At 45.1% G+C, this 16045-nt stretch overlaps 1 protein-coding gene across 10 annotated transcripts in view; it reads right to left on the bottom strand.

The window, feature by feature from the left end:
• Positions 1–10790, bottom strand: part of LOC135915696 (uncharacterized) — a 293473-nt gene extending 282683 nt beyond the window's left edge. For 5 of the 10 annotated variants that reach the window (XR_011509490.1, XM_070528628.1, XM_070528626.1 and 2 more), the window contains exon 1: positions 10487–10787. Coding sequence is in view for 8 of the 10 variants with exons in the window: in XM_070528628.1 (XP_070384729.1) it covers positions 10487–10617 (131 nt within the window). In the remaining 2 variants the exon portion in view is untranslated. Of the gene's footprint in view, positions 1–10486 lie in introns of all 10 variants that reach the window. The other 5 variants (XM_070528621.1, XM_070528623.1, XM_070528622.1 and 2 more) reach the window with 4 other exon arrangements.
• Positions 10791–16045: the final 5255 nt, after the last annotated feature.

Here is a 16045-nt window from a genome sequence, read left to right as displayed (position 1 = left end):
AAAAATTCCTTGTATCCACACATGGTGGCAGCATTTTCTGGGCAACAGAGTTGAACAAGAGTCGCATTTTTCAAACATATAGACGGCATCGTAGGTGCGTATACAGCATCGACCATTTGGGACTCGTTTGCAGCGCCGTGCTTACGTCTTTGACCTTTGAAGGGTTAATATCGTCTGTCTAAGCACATCTCACATTAGGTTGTATGCAGACCATTGCATCGTTTATAGGGACATGCTTCTTTGCAGGCTGACCATGACTTGATATTTTATTGGTGCCACAAATGGCACATGAACCTCAATGCTGCAAAATGTAGTCACATCCACTTGCACAGAAAGCTAGTTGCTACCGCAATCTGGTAAAAATTCTAATCAAAAAGGAGATCACGAAAAATACCTGGGTGTTCTGTGCGTGCGTGCGTGCCAGGCATTACATGGGACAAACATGTGGAGCACATCACCTTAAAAGCTGGACATTCTAACTTTATTATAAGTAGTTCTAAGCAAGCTCCACTTGATGCGTAACAAATTCAATATTTTTTTAACATGCATTCGATACTCTAACATGCTTTGGTATAAGTCCTCAACACTAAAGTTCTCATTAAAAAGTTGGAAGCAATACAATATTGTTCTGTACCTTACGTGACTAATTCCTATGGTTCTGACATTAACATAACAAATCTAAAGTGCTCTGTCATGGCACACTTTTAAACGTCGACACAGCTTTGCTAAGTTAAAATCATATTGTGGGGTTTTATGTGCCAAAGCCACGATCAGATTATGAAGCATGCCATAGTGAGGTAGTTCGAAGTAATTTTCACCATCAGATCTTTAACATGCATCCAATGCACAGTACACACATTTTTCATTTCACCCCCATCAAAATGCATCTGCTGTAGCCAGCATTTGATCCCACGGAATCATGCTTAGCCCAGCAACGCCACAGGCACTGACGGCGTCGCGTGCAAGCTGTTGTGATTGTCTCGTTTCACACAGCACACAATTTTGCACACTGTGTATGAGGACACCTGACTAGCGGTATGAGTCAGTGCTGCACAAATACTGAAACAGACACAAACGGATCACAGAGCATGATCCCGCGGTGGAATACGGTAGAAAATGGCATAGTTTTGGTGTCTGCGCAGGCGACTGCACGACGTGTGAACAAGCAGATGAAACGGAAGTGCATCGCTCTTGCTGCGGTGTGAAGTAAAACAAAAACAAGCAGACATTCAGTTTGTGTTTTATTATTTTTCTAAGCTTTAATTTGTACTTGGTAGTTGTACTTGAACTTCGTAGACACCAGGGTGTCTACCAAGTTGACATTTTCAAATTCCCCGAGTGTTCCATGTATTCCCTGAGTGCCTTTGCGAAATTCCCCGAGTGACACAGAACTCTGTTTTATGTCAAGGAAGGCTGGCACTATGTCGTCCGAAGCTGTCACTCTCTAGTAAGCTAGCTAAAAAAACGACTTAATCCAGTTTGAATAGTAAGGAGTACCATCTATTTCATTTTATTTAAATCTGAAGCGAGGGGTTAGCAAAATACACAGGGAATAAAGTATCTTTTAAAAAAATGGTAAAACTCATCGCAAGTCAAGTGGAACATTCTAAATACGAATAAAAACGAGATGCATACATAAACAAATGTTTTCGAATATCCACTTCAGTTACGAATTATTATCGAATGTCAATACATGTGTGAAACATAGGTGATGCTTGAGACTCTACTGAAAGAAAATCAAGGTGATAGAGTGACTGAGCATTTTATGATGAGTCATAATTAAATAGTAACTAAATATTTGAATATTGTAAAGTCAGTCATGCAGTTTCTTCATGAAAACGATTAAATCCCCCGGTCGAATTACATGCACAAGTTATTCATTAGCCTCAAGCATTTCAAGAAAGAAAAATATATATATATTTCAAGGTTGCTGCCGACATGCCACACATCAAGAATCAAGTAAAACATGGTACTGGTACCTTCACCAAAGCGATATTCTGTGGCGATACTTCCATTTTGCTTCTGAGTGATATGTATGTAATTTAGGTTATCAGAATGTTCAATTTGCCATAAGCTTAATGTTCATGCTATATTCCTTGCTACCACTGCATAGAAGTGACAAAAATAGGTCGCGTTTACAAATGTGGACGTGACTGAAGGCAATATGAGCTACTTATCAATTTATAGCAAGCTCATTGGTGTGAGGCCCGAACTTTGTCACAAATTAGATTCTCAACAGCTGGTGTGCAAACCTCAACTCTCCTGACAATCTCAGCCCGCGCACAATGCCTCTGTTTTGTGTTTCACTGCTTTCAAGAGTTTATTTTGGCTTGGATGAGGGTCGCCTGCATCTTTGCATCAGCCAGCACTTTGCTTTTTGAGCTCAAGCTCCTTCAAAGAAGAGGCGACACAGTTCCTTTTCCATTCATTCCTTAATGCATAGGTCCTTTCTGTTATTGTCCTCCTTCCATCGCGCTTTCGCCCCATGGACCATCTGAAGCACCCTCTTTGTCAGCTATACAGTCAACATCTGATTTTTCGGACTGCCTAAGGGCCGCTGAAACGTGCGTAAGATCAGGAAGTCAGAAAAAATGAATGCATGCCTTTTACTGCCATTAAAGGCTCAAATCGCCACAGGCACATCCGAAAAGGCCTACCAGCACGCTTATTAGGCATATCGGTGCCCGCACTGTGGCAGGAGGTGGCGGATGGATGAGTGTATAATTAACTCTCTGAGGGTCAATGACATAAATATACAGCACTGTGAACAAGTCCAAAAATGGTTGATGACGTATATTTACGGCGCTGTCTGTACATTTAAAAAGCATGCCAATTTCTTAACTTTTCTTTTCTATCATGTGCTGCCACTAAGTGGGAATACCAGCAATTTTTTTCGCGCGCCTCCCTCTCTCGGTTTTCGTTGCATGGTTTGTTTTAAAGCTAGTTTGCTCCCGCGCGTCTACATACTACTGCTTGCGCATTGGAGCACACACGGGCGGGCAGCGGTTTGGGTTTAGTCCCGCGTGCACTTTCAGCTTCTTTCGGTTGCAAAACTGATGGCTACCTCATTACTAATCGCTCGAAGGGCTACTACTTGTTTCTTGCTCGATTAGTGCTCGCAAGAGTGCGCACAGGAAGGATACCACCGTGCATGCGTTTCCGCTGCTTTTTTTGTTTTTTTGACACTCAAAAACGAATTGCCTCTGCTTGGCGATAAGATGAAGATTAGCGGAAGTCTGTTACAAGTTTTGCTTTTTTGACGGGCACAAAACCACACAGTTTTCTTGAGTGCACGCACCTACGCAGCTTGATTATGCTATGGACGTAAAAAATAGTGTAAGAGCAGGAACAGGTGAGTTGCGAAATATTCTCGTGTGGGCATTTTCAAAGCCTTGAACTATTACAATCCAACAAATCTTTAATTCTTATAAGTTTATTTCCTTTTTTACTGTTATTCATAAATGAAGAGTACATATATACCAACACAAAACATTTTTTTTCTCACTTAACGGTCCCTCTAGAAAATTTACGGTACATTTTTTTTCGAATTAAGTCCCTAAGAAGAATTGGAATCTGCAATAAAAAAATCGAACTTCAAAGGGTTAAGGAATAAATACTGTGTCCCGTGACAATTGCCCCTTCCCACGCTTGTTATGCTTCATGGCGCAACACTTCTGTATTGAGGCAAAGCTGACTTTTGGGAGCCATCATTATGCAACGCGCTGTACTTTCCGAGCTTCGAAGCCAATCGCGAGGACCACAAAGACGGAGACGGTGTGATTGCTTACAGCGGCGAATTCTTTCAATGAAAAACATGGCGCTGAACGGTAAGAGGCTTAATAACGAACGTTCAAATCACGGCGGCGAGGTAATCAAAACGGCGGCAGTGGTGGCTTTGATTAATGCCGTTTTGGACCTGCTGTCACGGCAAAATGTCCGGAAAATCGGTCGGCGAAGGACTCTTGCGTCCAGAATTTCAGACGTTCTCAGACATTGACTCTATAGGGTACGTGATGATGCCACGATGCCGTCGGCCATTGGCTGTACAATGGCAACTCCTCCAACTGTCGACACGGCGTCAAGTACGATTCGTTACGATCCCTCTCTGTTACGCGAGCCGGCATTACTGCTACTTTCTTTCCCTTTCAATAAAATTACATCTAATTTTTCCTGATGGAAGCAGAAATTCCATGAGTTATCACTGAGTATTTGCAGACTATTCAAAGTCCCTGAGAATTTCCGGTTTTCCCGGTTGGTAGACACCATGGTGCCTCAACGAGGAGGGAACAGCGATATGGAAGATGCTGATAAGGAGATACTAGAGTTTTAGAATAGGGGCCCAATAGTTTGGGGCCCCAAGAGCTTTGCGGGTGTTAGCGTTGGGGCACGCAGGAGTGAAGAGTGTTTTACTTGCGGATAGCGTCTTGCGCTGACAGCACCACTACGGCGTCAAAGAAAAGCTATTAGAAATAATTAAACAAAATATACAATTTTATGGTAGGAACAGTAATATTGACTTGCGTGTATTCGCGTTTAATTACAATGTAGAGGTTATTCTGCAAGCAGCAAACAATTAGTTGCATTTAGTTTTGAGCAAACCAACGTTACAGCCGTGTTGGGCCTACGAGCCATAAAATCCACAATCGAATTCGGTATCGGCGGCGTCTAATGAATTAATCTTCATAACACACGCTAGTTGTGAGAAAGCGATAACCGCAGTCACTTCTAGCTGGCAAACTTCACCCATCACCACGAATCGAACCAAGTTTGGTGCTAGCTTAGAGCCGTCACTTCAATGGGTGCCGCCATGTTTGTTGACGCCAAGCTTTTGGGGCCGCTATTTGGGCTCCCGCTAAATCGGTGAAATAGCGGTCCCAACGCAACACCCAAACGCAGTTTTCGTCTCGCGCATGTACAGTGGCTTCGATGCTATTTCTTTGAGGCCCCTATTCTAAAACTCTCCACTGTTTTTATGCAATGCTTATCTGTTCATTCCTTTTTTCCTTTGCTTTTGACATCTTTCTGTACATACGTAAATTTCATCACTTTGAGCCAATGTTTGAATCCATTTATGCATCAATATCTTTTTACTGACTATCTTTTGATACGCTGTACCATATGCCCCCTCAAGCTATGCCTCTTCGTAGGCCTGTGAGGTCTTTCTAAATAAGTAAATAAGCGTGCAATAAGCGAAAGGAGCTGTTCGCGCCGTATTTCGACGTGTGCAATGCCGCACTGTCTGCGCACGCGTACGTGTGGTCTGGGCTATGTAGGGACGAGGATAACGGCGGTGACACTAAGCTCAGTGTTACCGTGAGCGGTAACGCTAAGCTCAACATGCTCATAATAAATAAATGCTGTTATTTTGTAAACGCTGCACCACTTTTTTTTTTGTTCGGCCTACATTCAAGCCTTTTTTTTTTTCTGGCTTAAGACATTCGGGGGTCGGTTTAGAATCGGGGCTGACCTAGATTTGATTAGATGCGGTAACGGGTATAGCCGATATTCTAATTGACGTGAAAGCGAGATATAAGACGGAAGAAGAAGCATCTGCTTGCTGCGGTAAAGCTACAGAGACTATGGAGCATGTTTTATTAGAATGTGAAGACGTCTACCCAGCGGTCGATTTGGGCACCACTGGCCGCCTTGAAGCCCTTGGGTTCAGCGAAAGCAGTGGTAAAGCGAACATGTCCACAATAGGCATTAGTAAGAGGCGATTGGTGGAAGAAAAGTAGGGAAACGACAAAAGACGGAGACGTACGAAAGCACAGTTCGCAATCGGGGATCAGAAAATTTGGGCGTGGTAGTTCATAATGTTTTTTTCTCTTTTTTATTCTTTAACCTAGGTAGGACATTAGGCAGTATAATAGCAAGAGCTTGGTGGCGCAACCTACCACCCTGTTCCAAAGGGGATGCTCATAACATCCATCCATCCTACTGCAGTGCCACCAGTCGCTTAAACGAAGTCTGCTGGCAAGAGGAAAACTAATGGTACAACACTGGGCCGCCAGGATCGGCAGTTATGGTTGTCGCAGAGGTCATGCACATACGTGCAGAGCTCACCGATTGCTTGGTGTGGTTTTTCCTGCCGCATTCGCACATTCTTTATGTGCACGGAAAGCGCTGGATTTGTAAGTATCTGTGAGAGTGCGTCTCGGTGCGAGTTTGTTAGTTCGTTTTCTTCAGTGAAACCTGGCGACTGCTTTTCAGGCTGATGCAACATGAAAAGAATCCCATGCAACCCACCAGGCACAGTGCAGGTGCTCCTTTCGAGCTTCTTATCGTCCTGTGTTTCTAAATACTAAAAACATATGCGTGCTTACAGAACAGAATGAGTAGACAAGTGTTTGTCTTCTGCAACAGAAACGCTGCGCGGACGATCAGGAACACTGCATGATCTGTGGTTGGAAATGCGGAAGCTTAGGCGCCGTTACTGATGTATCCTAACAGTCTGTAGTGTTTATTTTTTGTGAATTATATTAACTTCAATTGTTGTGAGAGCGTTTTAGCTTATGAATGCAGGGTTTAGCACATGTTTAAATTTTGCGCGCTAGGCGCGCCAGTCGATCGCTGCGCCCTACAGGCGTCCTAAGAAAACTACAAAAAATAAATGACACCAGGATCAGGTACATAAACATGCAAGGCGGTAGAAAGAGAGCAAAGTGGTTAGAAATAAAACAGCAGTTAAAGAACGAAGAAGTAGTTGTATAAGCCTACTTGCTATGCTATGCGAATCACATCTCAGGGATCTAGAAGACCCACCGTTTATTGAAGGCTACGTCTGGGAAGGGAGCAATAGAACAACAATGGAGAGGAAGGGAGGAGGAGTAGGTATGCTGATACATCAAGGAACAAATTGGAAAAGAATAAAGTTAACTTGCAAAGAACATGTCTGGGTATCAGGTACAATTGCCGGTAAAGAGACATGGCTACGAGTAGTTTATTTAGAGACAGGGGCCAAATACAGGCAAGAGAACAAGGATCTAGTGAAGTGCCTCAATGATGATATAAAGCAGTTTGGAGAAGGTGCCGATATTTGTCTGCTGGGCGAGATGAATGGCCACATCGAGGATCTGGATGGATACACAGATTATAATGGGAAGTTGATGCTAGACTTCTGTGAGCGACACAACCTTGTTATAGTAAATAGAGAAACAAAGTGTGAGGGACAAATCACGTGGGAGTCCTGTAACAGACAAATGACCATTGACTACTGCCTGATGTAGCAGGGGTTGTACAGCAAGCTCGCAATAATGGAAATAGACGAAGAGGGGAAGTACAGCCTCGGAAGTGATCATAAGCGTATTAGTATACAGTTGGGAGCCCTGCTTAAAAAAATGCAGGGAAGTCAAAAAGAGTACACAAAATTAAATGACGAACAAATAGCGCAAATAGCAGCCTGCATAGAGGAAGCAATAGAGAAACATCCCATGGAAATGTTCCATGGGATGTTAATCAGTTAGAACTACTCATTAGTACAAAAAGAAGTAAACCGATGGAGAGGAAAGAGGAAGCCACGAAGTTGGTGGAATAAGGAAATTAGGGAGGCCATCGAACAACGGTTGGCATCTCAGGAACACATAAGCAAAGAGAGTGCAGTTATCTGAAGAGGAAATGGGCCAAAAATGGGAATCTTATAAACAAAAGATACAACAAGTGCAGGTGCTCATCCAGGCTAAAATAAAGCAGTCCTTTGATCGCCGGCTGGCTGAAGTTCCCGATGCAACTAATAAAGGGAGGTCAAGAAAATTCTGGAACCATATAAGCTGGCTGGGTAAAGCGAATCACAGAAAGCAGGAACAGATCCACGATTCCGAAAGAAATTGTTTAGAGGGAGATGATGCTGTGAACTACATTGGTTCAGTTATAGCTGAGTCACTTAGGAAAGACGCTAGGGTAATCTCCCCAAATGAGGGAGCAACATAGGATGGCGTAACAGAAAACCGCTTAGAACTGACCAATCTTAACATGAAAAAGGTGGAAGCAAATGTTCCAAAATGCACAGCCGCAGGGATAGACGAAATTCCAATCAAGTTAATTAATGAACTTGGCCCAAGAAGCAAGGAAACGCTGATAAAAGCATTGGAGGCAGTCATAACCAATAAGCAAATTCCGCACAGCTGGAAACAGAGTAAAATAAATTTGATTTATAAAGGGAAAGGTGATAAGATGAACATAAAATCCTTCCAACCAATTACAATAACATCAGTTATATACACTGGCAACGCAGGCAGTGAAATTAAAAATGCAGTCATGGGTAGAAAGTAATAGACTACTCGGAGAACTTCAGAACAGGTTCAGAAGTGGTAGGCGCTTAGATGATAGCCTGTTCGTGCTTACCCAGTGCAAAGAAATAACTAAGGCAGAAAACAGACCTCTGTATTTAGTCTTCCTGGACATAAGCGGTACATACAACAACGTGAACAGGGAACTCGTGTGGAACATATTAAAAGATGAAGGTATCGGTCATGAGGTAATTGATTTTGTACAGGAAATATATCGAGAAAATAATGTTGAAATAACATGGAAAGAAATCAAGAGTACGACAACTGTCGAGGCTCACAAAGGATTAAGGCAAGGTTGTCCTATATCACCGCTGCTGTTCATGCTTTATATGATAAGTATGGAAAGAAGGCTACAAGGAAGCAATCTAGGGTATAATCTGTCGTACAGATTAGGCGGAAAGGTTGTTGAGCAACGACTACCGGGTTTAATGTATGCGGACGATATTGTGCTGTTAGCAGAGAGCCAGAAAGGTTTGCAAACTCTGGTTAATTACTGTGGAGACGAAGGAGACAGTTTAAGTTTCAGTTTTAGCGCAGCTAAGTCCGGTAGGATGGTTTTCAACAATACAAGTGATCAGGAGCTTACAATACAAGGCCATGAAATACCCCGAGTGGCCGAATACAAATATCTCGAGGTATGAATAAACAAAGGGCAGATGTACACGGAAAAGCACAAACATTCTCTCATACCAAAATGGCGAAGAGATGCCGGAATAATGAAGCATACGGCATTGTGGGGGTACAACAGGTATGAGGTACTGAGAGGTATTTGGAAGGTAGTAATGGTGCCGGGGCTTACTTTGGGAATGCGGTCCTGTGTTTAATGGCAGATGTTCAGTCGAGACTAGAAGTAAATCAGAGCTGTGGGAAGATTAGCACTAGGTGCCCACGGGAAAAGCACAAACAAAGCAGTACAGGGGGATATGGGCTGGGCATCGTTTGAAGCACGGGAAGCTCAAGAGTAAAATCCTATACGAAAAACACCTGAGGAAATTGGACGATAACAGGTGGGCAGCTAAGGTATTTAAATACCTATACAGAAAGAGCATTGACTCACAATGGCGGAAAAGAACTAGGAAGCTAACCAGTAAGTATGCCAGACACGAGGACGAAGAAAGAGAGCATTAAACGACATGTTAAAAACGCGGAAGGATAAATTCAATGGAAAAGAAGCATAGTGTTGAACTATATCAATACTGGAAACAGCAGATCAGGAAGGAAGCGTTTTATGATAACTCAAGATGCAGTGCCCTTCTCTTTGAAGCTAGGTCAGGATGTGTTAAAACGCGGAGCTATAAAAAGAAATTTAATGAAGAAGACACATGTACAGCGTGTAGTAAACCTGTAGAAATCTCTGAACACTAGGCCCTAGTGTTCAGAGATAACAGTAGTCATGTAAATAAACATGCGGTGGGAATTAGCAAAAGGCGATTGGAGGATTGGTGGCTCAAAAGCAGAGAGGGGACATAAGGTTAAAAGGGCAAAATTTAAAAATTAAATTATGGGGTTTTACGTGCCAAAACCACTTTCTGATTATGAGGCACGCCGTAGTGGAGGACTCCGGAAATTTCGACCACCTGGGGTTCTTTAACGTGCACCTAAATCTAAGCACACGGGTGTTTTCGCATTTCGCCCCCATCGAAATGCGGCCGCCGTGGCTGGGATTCGATCCCGCGGCCTCGTGCTCAGCAGCCTAACACCATAGCCACTGAGCAACTACGGCGGGTGGTTAAAAGGGTAGGAAGACGTATTTAAAGAAAATTAATAACACACAGCACAGGTAAATAAAAATAAAAGGCAAAATAAAAAGCTGAGCATGGTGGCAACTGCCATCACCCCGTTTCAAAGGGGACGCTCCTACCTTCCATCCAATCCAACCAACCCCGCTACTCCTATTGTTTTGCTGTAAAGACGAACACTGCCCCATTCTAGTACACCATACACAAGTACCGGCCATGCCCGTAGTGAGCATACAACCGCGAGTACTTCACTGCATGTTAGGCAATACCACCTAAGTGGCCCCAGCTACCCACCAAATCATTCGACCGACAAAAACGCGCCACTAAAGCTTTCCGCGGGAGCCAGCTTGCCAGGCCAATGTAAACTGTCTCATTCGCGCACGTTGCCTCGCAGGCGTGCTGCGGGCACGGTGGCAGTGCACCGCCCCTCGCAACGCAAGGCCTGCATTGGACGGCGCTCACCGTCGTATCTGCCTGAGGTTTTCTTGGCACTGTGGAGCCAGTGCTGCCTGCAGCGACGACATGGCGCGGCCATGCCTCAGCGGCTGGATGTTCTCCTTGGACAGCTCCCAGTCGCCGCCGTCACCCTCCATTGCACCGCCAGTTCACTCTGGCACGCTCGGAACTGCCTGTCTAATGCCAGCAAGCTAACGGCGCACAAACGCCGTCGGTTACAAGGGCAAGTGTTAGAAAAGGTAACCCGCGAGCCCGCAGAAGCTTGGACAACGCGCGTACACCGCGGTTCAAATTCGTTGGCGCCAGTTGATTTGACAGCCAGGTCACGTGGTATATAAAATGCTCTGCGCATGCGCGACGGTGGCCTGGGCCATTGCCTGGGCCATAGAGTTTCTAAACAAATAACCTAGAGGGAAATGTGGCGCTAGTGTCTATGGGGGTTCTCATGAGCGTTGCCTCAACCTACATGGGAATGATGGGAAGTACAGGCTTCGGATTGACTTCGGTCTTTAGACTAGTGGCGTTTGCTTCTGGCGCAGTAAACAAAACTAAACTCAAATATTATCGCATAAAATCTAATTTTATTTCTTCAGTATGTTATGTAATGTACAACACGCTACAAAAACTTTGTATGACTTTGAGACGGAAGCATGGTTTACTATGGTTTGTCACCAGGACACACCAGGGTATGCATACTTGTGCGATTCTGTTCCCAATTTAACGCCAAAAAATGATTATTTATTCATTTTTTCAAGAGCAAAACAACCGTGCATGTTCTTATATAAGAATACTCATCAAGTATTTCTGGAAATAAAAATGTTGTATTGTGGCAAAGCGTTGCGCCCGTGAGCGGAATGGTACAAGTGTCGTCTGCTACGACGCCTGCTCGCTGCAAACGCGGGACTTTTCTCGCAGACGACAGGCACTTGCGAACTCTCTCGCTCTTTCGAAAGGTTGCGTCAGCTGTCACGATTGCTGAACGTCTTCAAGTACTTTTAAGCACATCTGCTGCAGTGCTAGCTAGGACGCTAGTGGCCTCCTACGAGTATGCTTCATCATATTTTATATTGGCGTACCGCTTCCGAAGCGTTACAGCGTGGCTTTGCGGGTACCTATCGTGCGACACTAGACTACAGCTAGGAAGCAGCCATCTTTCCTACCACAAGTAAGTTTGTGTTCTCAAAGTCCTAAAACACGCATTTCAATGAGCACATAAACGAGCACATAATGAAGCCCTCAATAAAACTTGATTGTCAAGCCACTAGAGGTACAACTGTATATGTCTTGTATCAGTAGTGCCTTATTTGTCCTATTCTGAAGTTTCATAAAGCACGTAACGCTTCAGTGCCAACCTAACACACTTAGCAAACCAAGGTACAAACGCTCAAAACATGTTCTTTCAACGTTTACGATGCCGCCGCTTTCTCGTCACGGCTTCGACGCCACACCGTGACACAAGCATCGTCCCAGTCGCTGGCCCAGCGCGCTATTGCCACTCCGAGCAACATAACAAAGGCAGAGAGCTTTGCGTTGCACTGTCCCACTGCAGGTTATAGCAATTGCGCTTGGAGTGAAACCAAAACTGCCAAAAAAATACTTGCAGGCTAGTTCGCCAGTCCATAGAATGCCAATCCGAAGCCTGTACTTCCCATCATTCCCATGGTGGTTGAACGATCGCAGCGCCAGATTTGCCTCTAGGTATACTAATATGAAGCTCTATGGCCTGGGCCAACGCCTCCTTTAAAAAGATGCCTGCCGCGTGCGCCGAAAACCTGCTGCCTTTACCTTTCCCTCCTTCCTCCGTTCCGCGTGAGGCGGTAGCGAGCGATCCTTGCGGTGGTCGCTTGCAACACATGCGCGCATGCGCACATCACCCCATGGAAGCGCGGCCGGCGCGGCTGTGAGCGCGCGCCGTAGCAGACGACGTGTCTACGGCAGACGACGCCTTCCACATGTTTTCAACACTTTAAGCAGACGAAAACAAAAGCGCACAATGCTTAAAGTAAAAAGTCCCAAATAAAGTGATTTGAGTCTCTCATAAGTACTTATCTAATGAAGTTTAACTATTTTATTAAAATTGTGTTGGCAGATCTACTAGCAGAAGAACTGCTTATAACGTATATCTGCATGACTGCCGCCGCTCGCTGCTTGCAAATTGCAATCGCTCCGTTCTTTTCGCACTTCAGCACTAGTTTTATTTGTTCTGTGTGTTTCGTAAAGCGCGATGCGCTATTGCTGCGTCCCACGCTGCACCTCAAGCGAACGACGAAAGGAGCCCGGAGTGTCCTTCCATGAGCTACCATCCGACAGCGCTACGCGGAGGCGATGGATGACTGCAATAGCGCGAGAGGTTTCGGCACCTAACACAACATCTTATTACACTGTTGTGTGCAGCCTGCACTTCAAACCATCTGATTTCCGAGACGACTGCAAACGACGACGTCTACTAAAGCCAGGCGCAGTGCCCAGTGTGTTCAGTGCCCGGACGCCGCGCACGGAGAAATGCGGCGCTCCGGCGAAACCCGAAGATCGAGGAACCGGAAAACGCAAGCGCGAGCCTTCGCCAAGTGTGCCTTGCGTGTCAGTGAGTGGAGATGAGCAACACGAAGATGTGGTCGCAGAAAGCAAGGGAGCACCTTCAACTGAACAACCTGCCGAGCCGGCGACATCACGAAGTGCTGCTGGACAAACCAGCGGGCAATTCCCAGATGGTAGAAGCAGCACACTCGGCTTTGAACATGGCGCGATTGCACCGATCGGCGCATCGCATGAGCCTGCAGAAAATAGCGAACAGGTCACAATTGTTGCCACAGCTTATAATAATATTTGGGGTTTTACGTGCCAAAACCACTTTCTGATTATGAGGCACGCCGTAGTGGAAGACTCCGGAAATTTTGACCACCTGGGGTTCTTTAACGTGCACCCAAATCTAAGCACACGGGTGTTTTTGCATTTCGCCCCCATCGAAATGCGGCCGCCGTGGCCGGGATTCGATCCCGCGACCTCGTGCTCAGCAGCCCAACACCAAAGCCACTGAGCCACCACGGCGGGTGCCACAGCTTTGAGGAACAAGAAACGAAAAACCAAAGTCATTGTTAAACGGTCATTCGCCACACAGACAGCGACCATCGCAAGGTTCTCCTGCAGCTCATCACTAAGAAGTTTATGAAGCCGCTGTTCACCAACTATGCCGTCAGCGCTAGCGACAGGAATGCGGTTGTTAAGTTCCTTGACCGCAAACCTCTGTCCCGCAAGGTGCTTAAACTGTAATTAAGGGAATGTGACCGCGGCGGCCTCATTTCAATGGAGACGATATGTAAAAAGGCACGTGTGCTTGCGTTGTAGTGCACGTTAAAGAACCCTAGGTGGTCAAAACTAATCCGGAGCCCTCCACTAGCTACGGCGTGCCTCATAATCAGAACTGGTTTTGGCACGTAAAACCCCAGAAAGAAGATGGACCCTTCATTACGCACACACCAAGTTCAAGTGAATAGCTTTCATGTTGTCGTTGAACCTGCTTTGAGTACACCACAATTTTCAGCAGAATTACGCGCTACTAGTAATGCTGCGCGAAGTGACATGCAAGAATGAGAGCGTGTACGTGTAAAACAAACTGCTTCGGCCTTCTTGTTACGTTATTCGTGAACGCTACTTAGACTTAGTGAACCAATTGCCATCACTGCAAGAAACTACAATTTCGTCGAAAGTCGCCAGAGCACAACCAGTTTATTCAAGTACAAGTGAACAGATGTGTTGCGATGTCTCCCTGTGTCGCGGCGCTTTCCAAGCAGCCGCCGCCGCTACCGCCGCGCGCCGCGACACCACACCAACCCAGCCCCCTTGGCGGAAATAGGGCTGTAGGTAGCGCCATCTCTTGACAACCGACCGCAACTCAAGGCGCGACGGCTACAATCATAGAGTTAGTAGAACAACTCTAGAGGAAAAGCTGGGCCGGAAAACTGGGAACCTCTTGGGCGCCGCCCTGTTGCTACTGGTCAATGTGGCCAGCGCAATTACTATTGAAAGAGCTGAGAACAAGTGCAGGTCACCTTATGCTTTGTCACCTAAAAACGCATACCTGATGGCTTTATGAAGGTGGTACGTTAATAATAAGTTTACAGAAAGCGATCGCTAAGTCCGTGACTTATGTAAATCACGATGTACGCATTCATGCAATAAAGGATGATGCGAATTTCGGTTTCGAATCTGTTTTTTTGGATGCGTAGTAGTTTCGTTTGACATGCGATCGCGCGTCGACATCGGACGCTATGACACACTCCTGCCTTATGTGCCACCGAAGCCCCGAAGTGGTCTGGCATATACGTTCACATGTAAGTAAACGAATTTATCTCCTTGTTGAGAATATCACGCGAGTAGGCAGCTCTTGTGGTACATCACAATCGTTCGAGAAGCGTCACATTAGAGCATTTTTCTGCATGCGGAGCGGTGTTTTTATTTGCAGGTTTCCCTTCAGTAGGAAATTGCTGGACAGGCGGACCAGCGCACCGGAATTGTACTGGCGAAGCCACAAGCAACTCAAAGAATCTGTTTAATTGTTGCACTTTGAACAATCATGCTTCTACAAAGGCCACAGCAGAAAAACAGCCTGATGACCGAGTATTTCTGTGCCACGCAGTAATCAAGAGGCGAGTGCCTAATGCGGACGAAATAGAGTGCATCGAGACTTAGAACGACAGAAAGCTGAGCTAGTTCGTAAGGATTCATTATGCAAAACAGAGGTGAGGCGTGCAGACAGGACACAAGAGTAGAGAAGTGGGCGGCGCGCGTGTTGTTTGCTTGTAAAGACTCTACTCTTGTTTCCTGTCTGCACGCCTCACCTCCGTTTTGCATAACGAGTGCATCAAGCCACATATTAATAGCTTAGGCGTTTTATTAACTGTGCAATATTTTCAACACTTCCTTGCATGCCATTTCATGTGGCATATCTTTTCTGGTCACAAATTTGTGCAGCGAATCTATTTGCATGATTGACTCCGGGCCTGTGGGACCGCTCACTTGCACTTGATGCTGAGTCTTTTACATGTACCCATAAACTGCAGATATGCACATCAGATCCCTGCGAGCACTTTCAAAATTCAATTATTTTCGACAACAGGCACATATGCAATACTGACATAATCCGGAATACCACTAAGCAGCTGGGACACAATTTTGTTGACCATACTCGCAGGTAAAATAAGTACATCATGTGGACAGCTCCAGCTCATTTTCCTTAAGTCAGTGCGTACAAGAGTTATGCAAAAATAATTTTTTTCTCGCGCACCGATTATTTTGCTTTATAAGCAAGAGAACCCACCACGTTAGTGTAACGTATCTTGTGCATCACACTAATATGTGCTTTCATTTACCAAGTGAGATGAGTTACTTTTATGGCTCATTCAGTCATATCACACTGCAAGCTGCATTCATCAATCTTCAATGCGATTTTGCAAATGTTTAATGAAACATGTTTCCCTTTTATGCAGATATGCAATGGCAAGCCCTTCCGTGTGTTCCAAAGGTAAAATTTAAGCTCTAAATTAAAGAAGACATTTCTAGTCAGAA

Source organism: Dermacentor albipictus, unplaced genomic scaffold (genome assembly GCF_038994185.2).
Source record: "Dermacentor albipictus isolate Rhodes 1998 colony unplaced genomic scaffold, USDA_Dalb.pri_finalv2 scaffold_13, whole genome shotgun sequence".
Taxonomy (NCBI): Eukaryota; Metazoa; Arthropoda; class Arachnida; order Ixodida; family Ixodidae; genus Dermacentor; species Dermacentor albipictus.
Note: the sequence above shows the minus strand (reverse complement) of the source record. Positions and strands in the feature narration are given on the sequence as shown.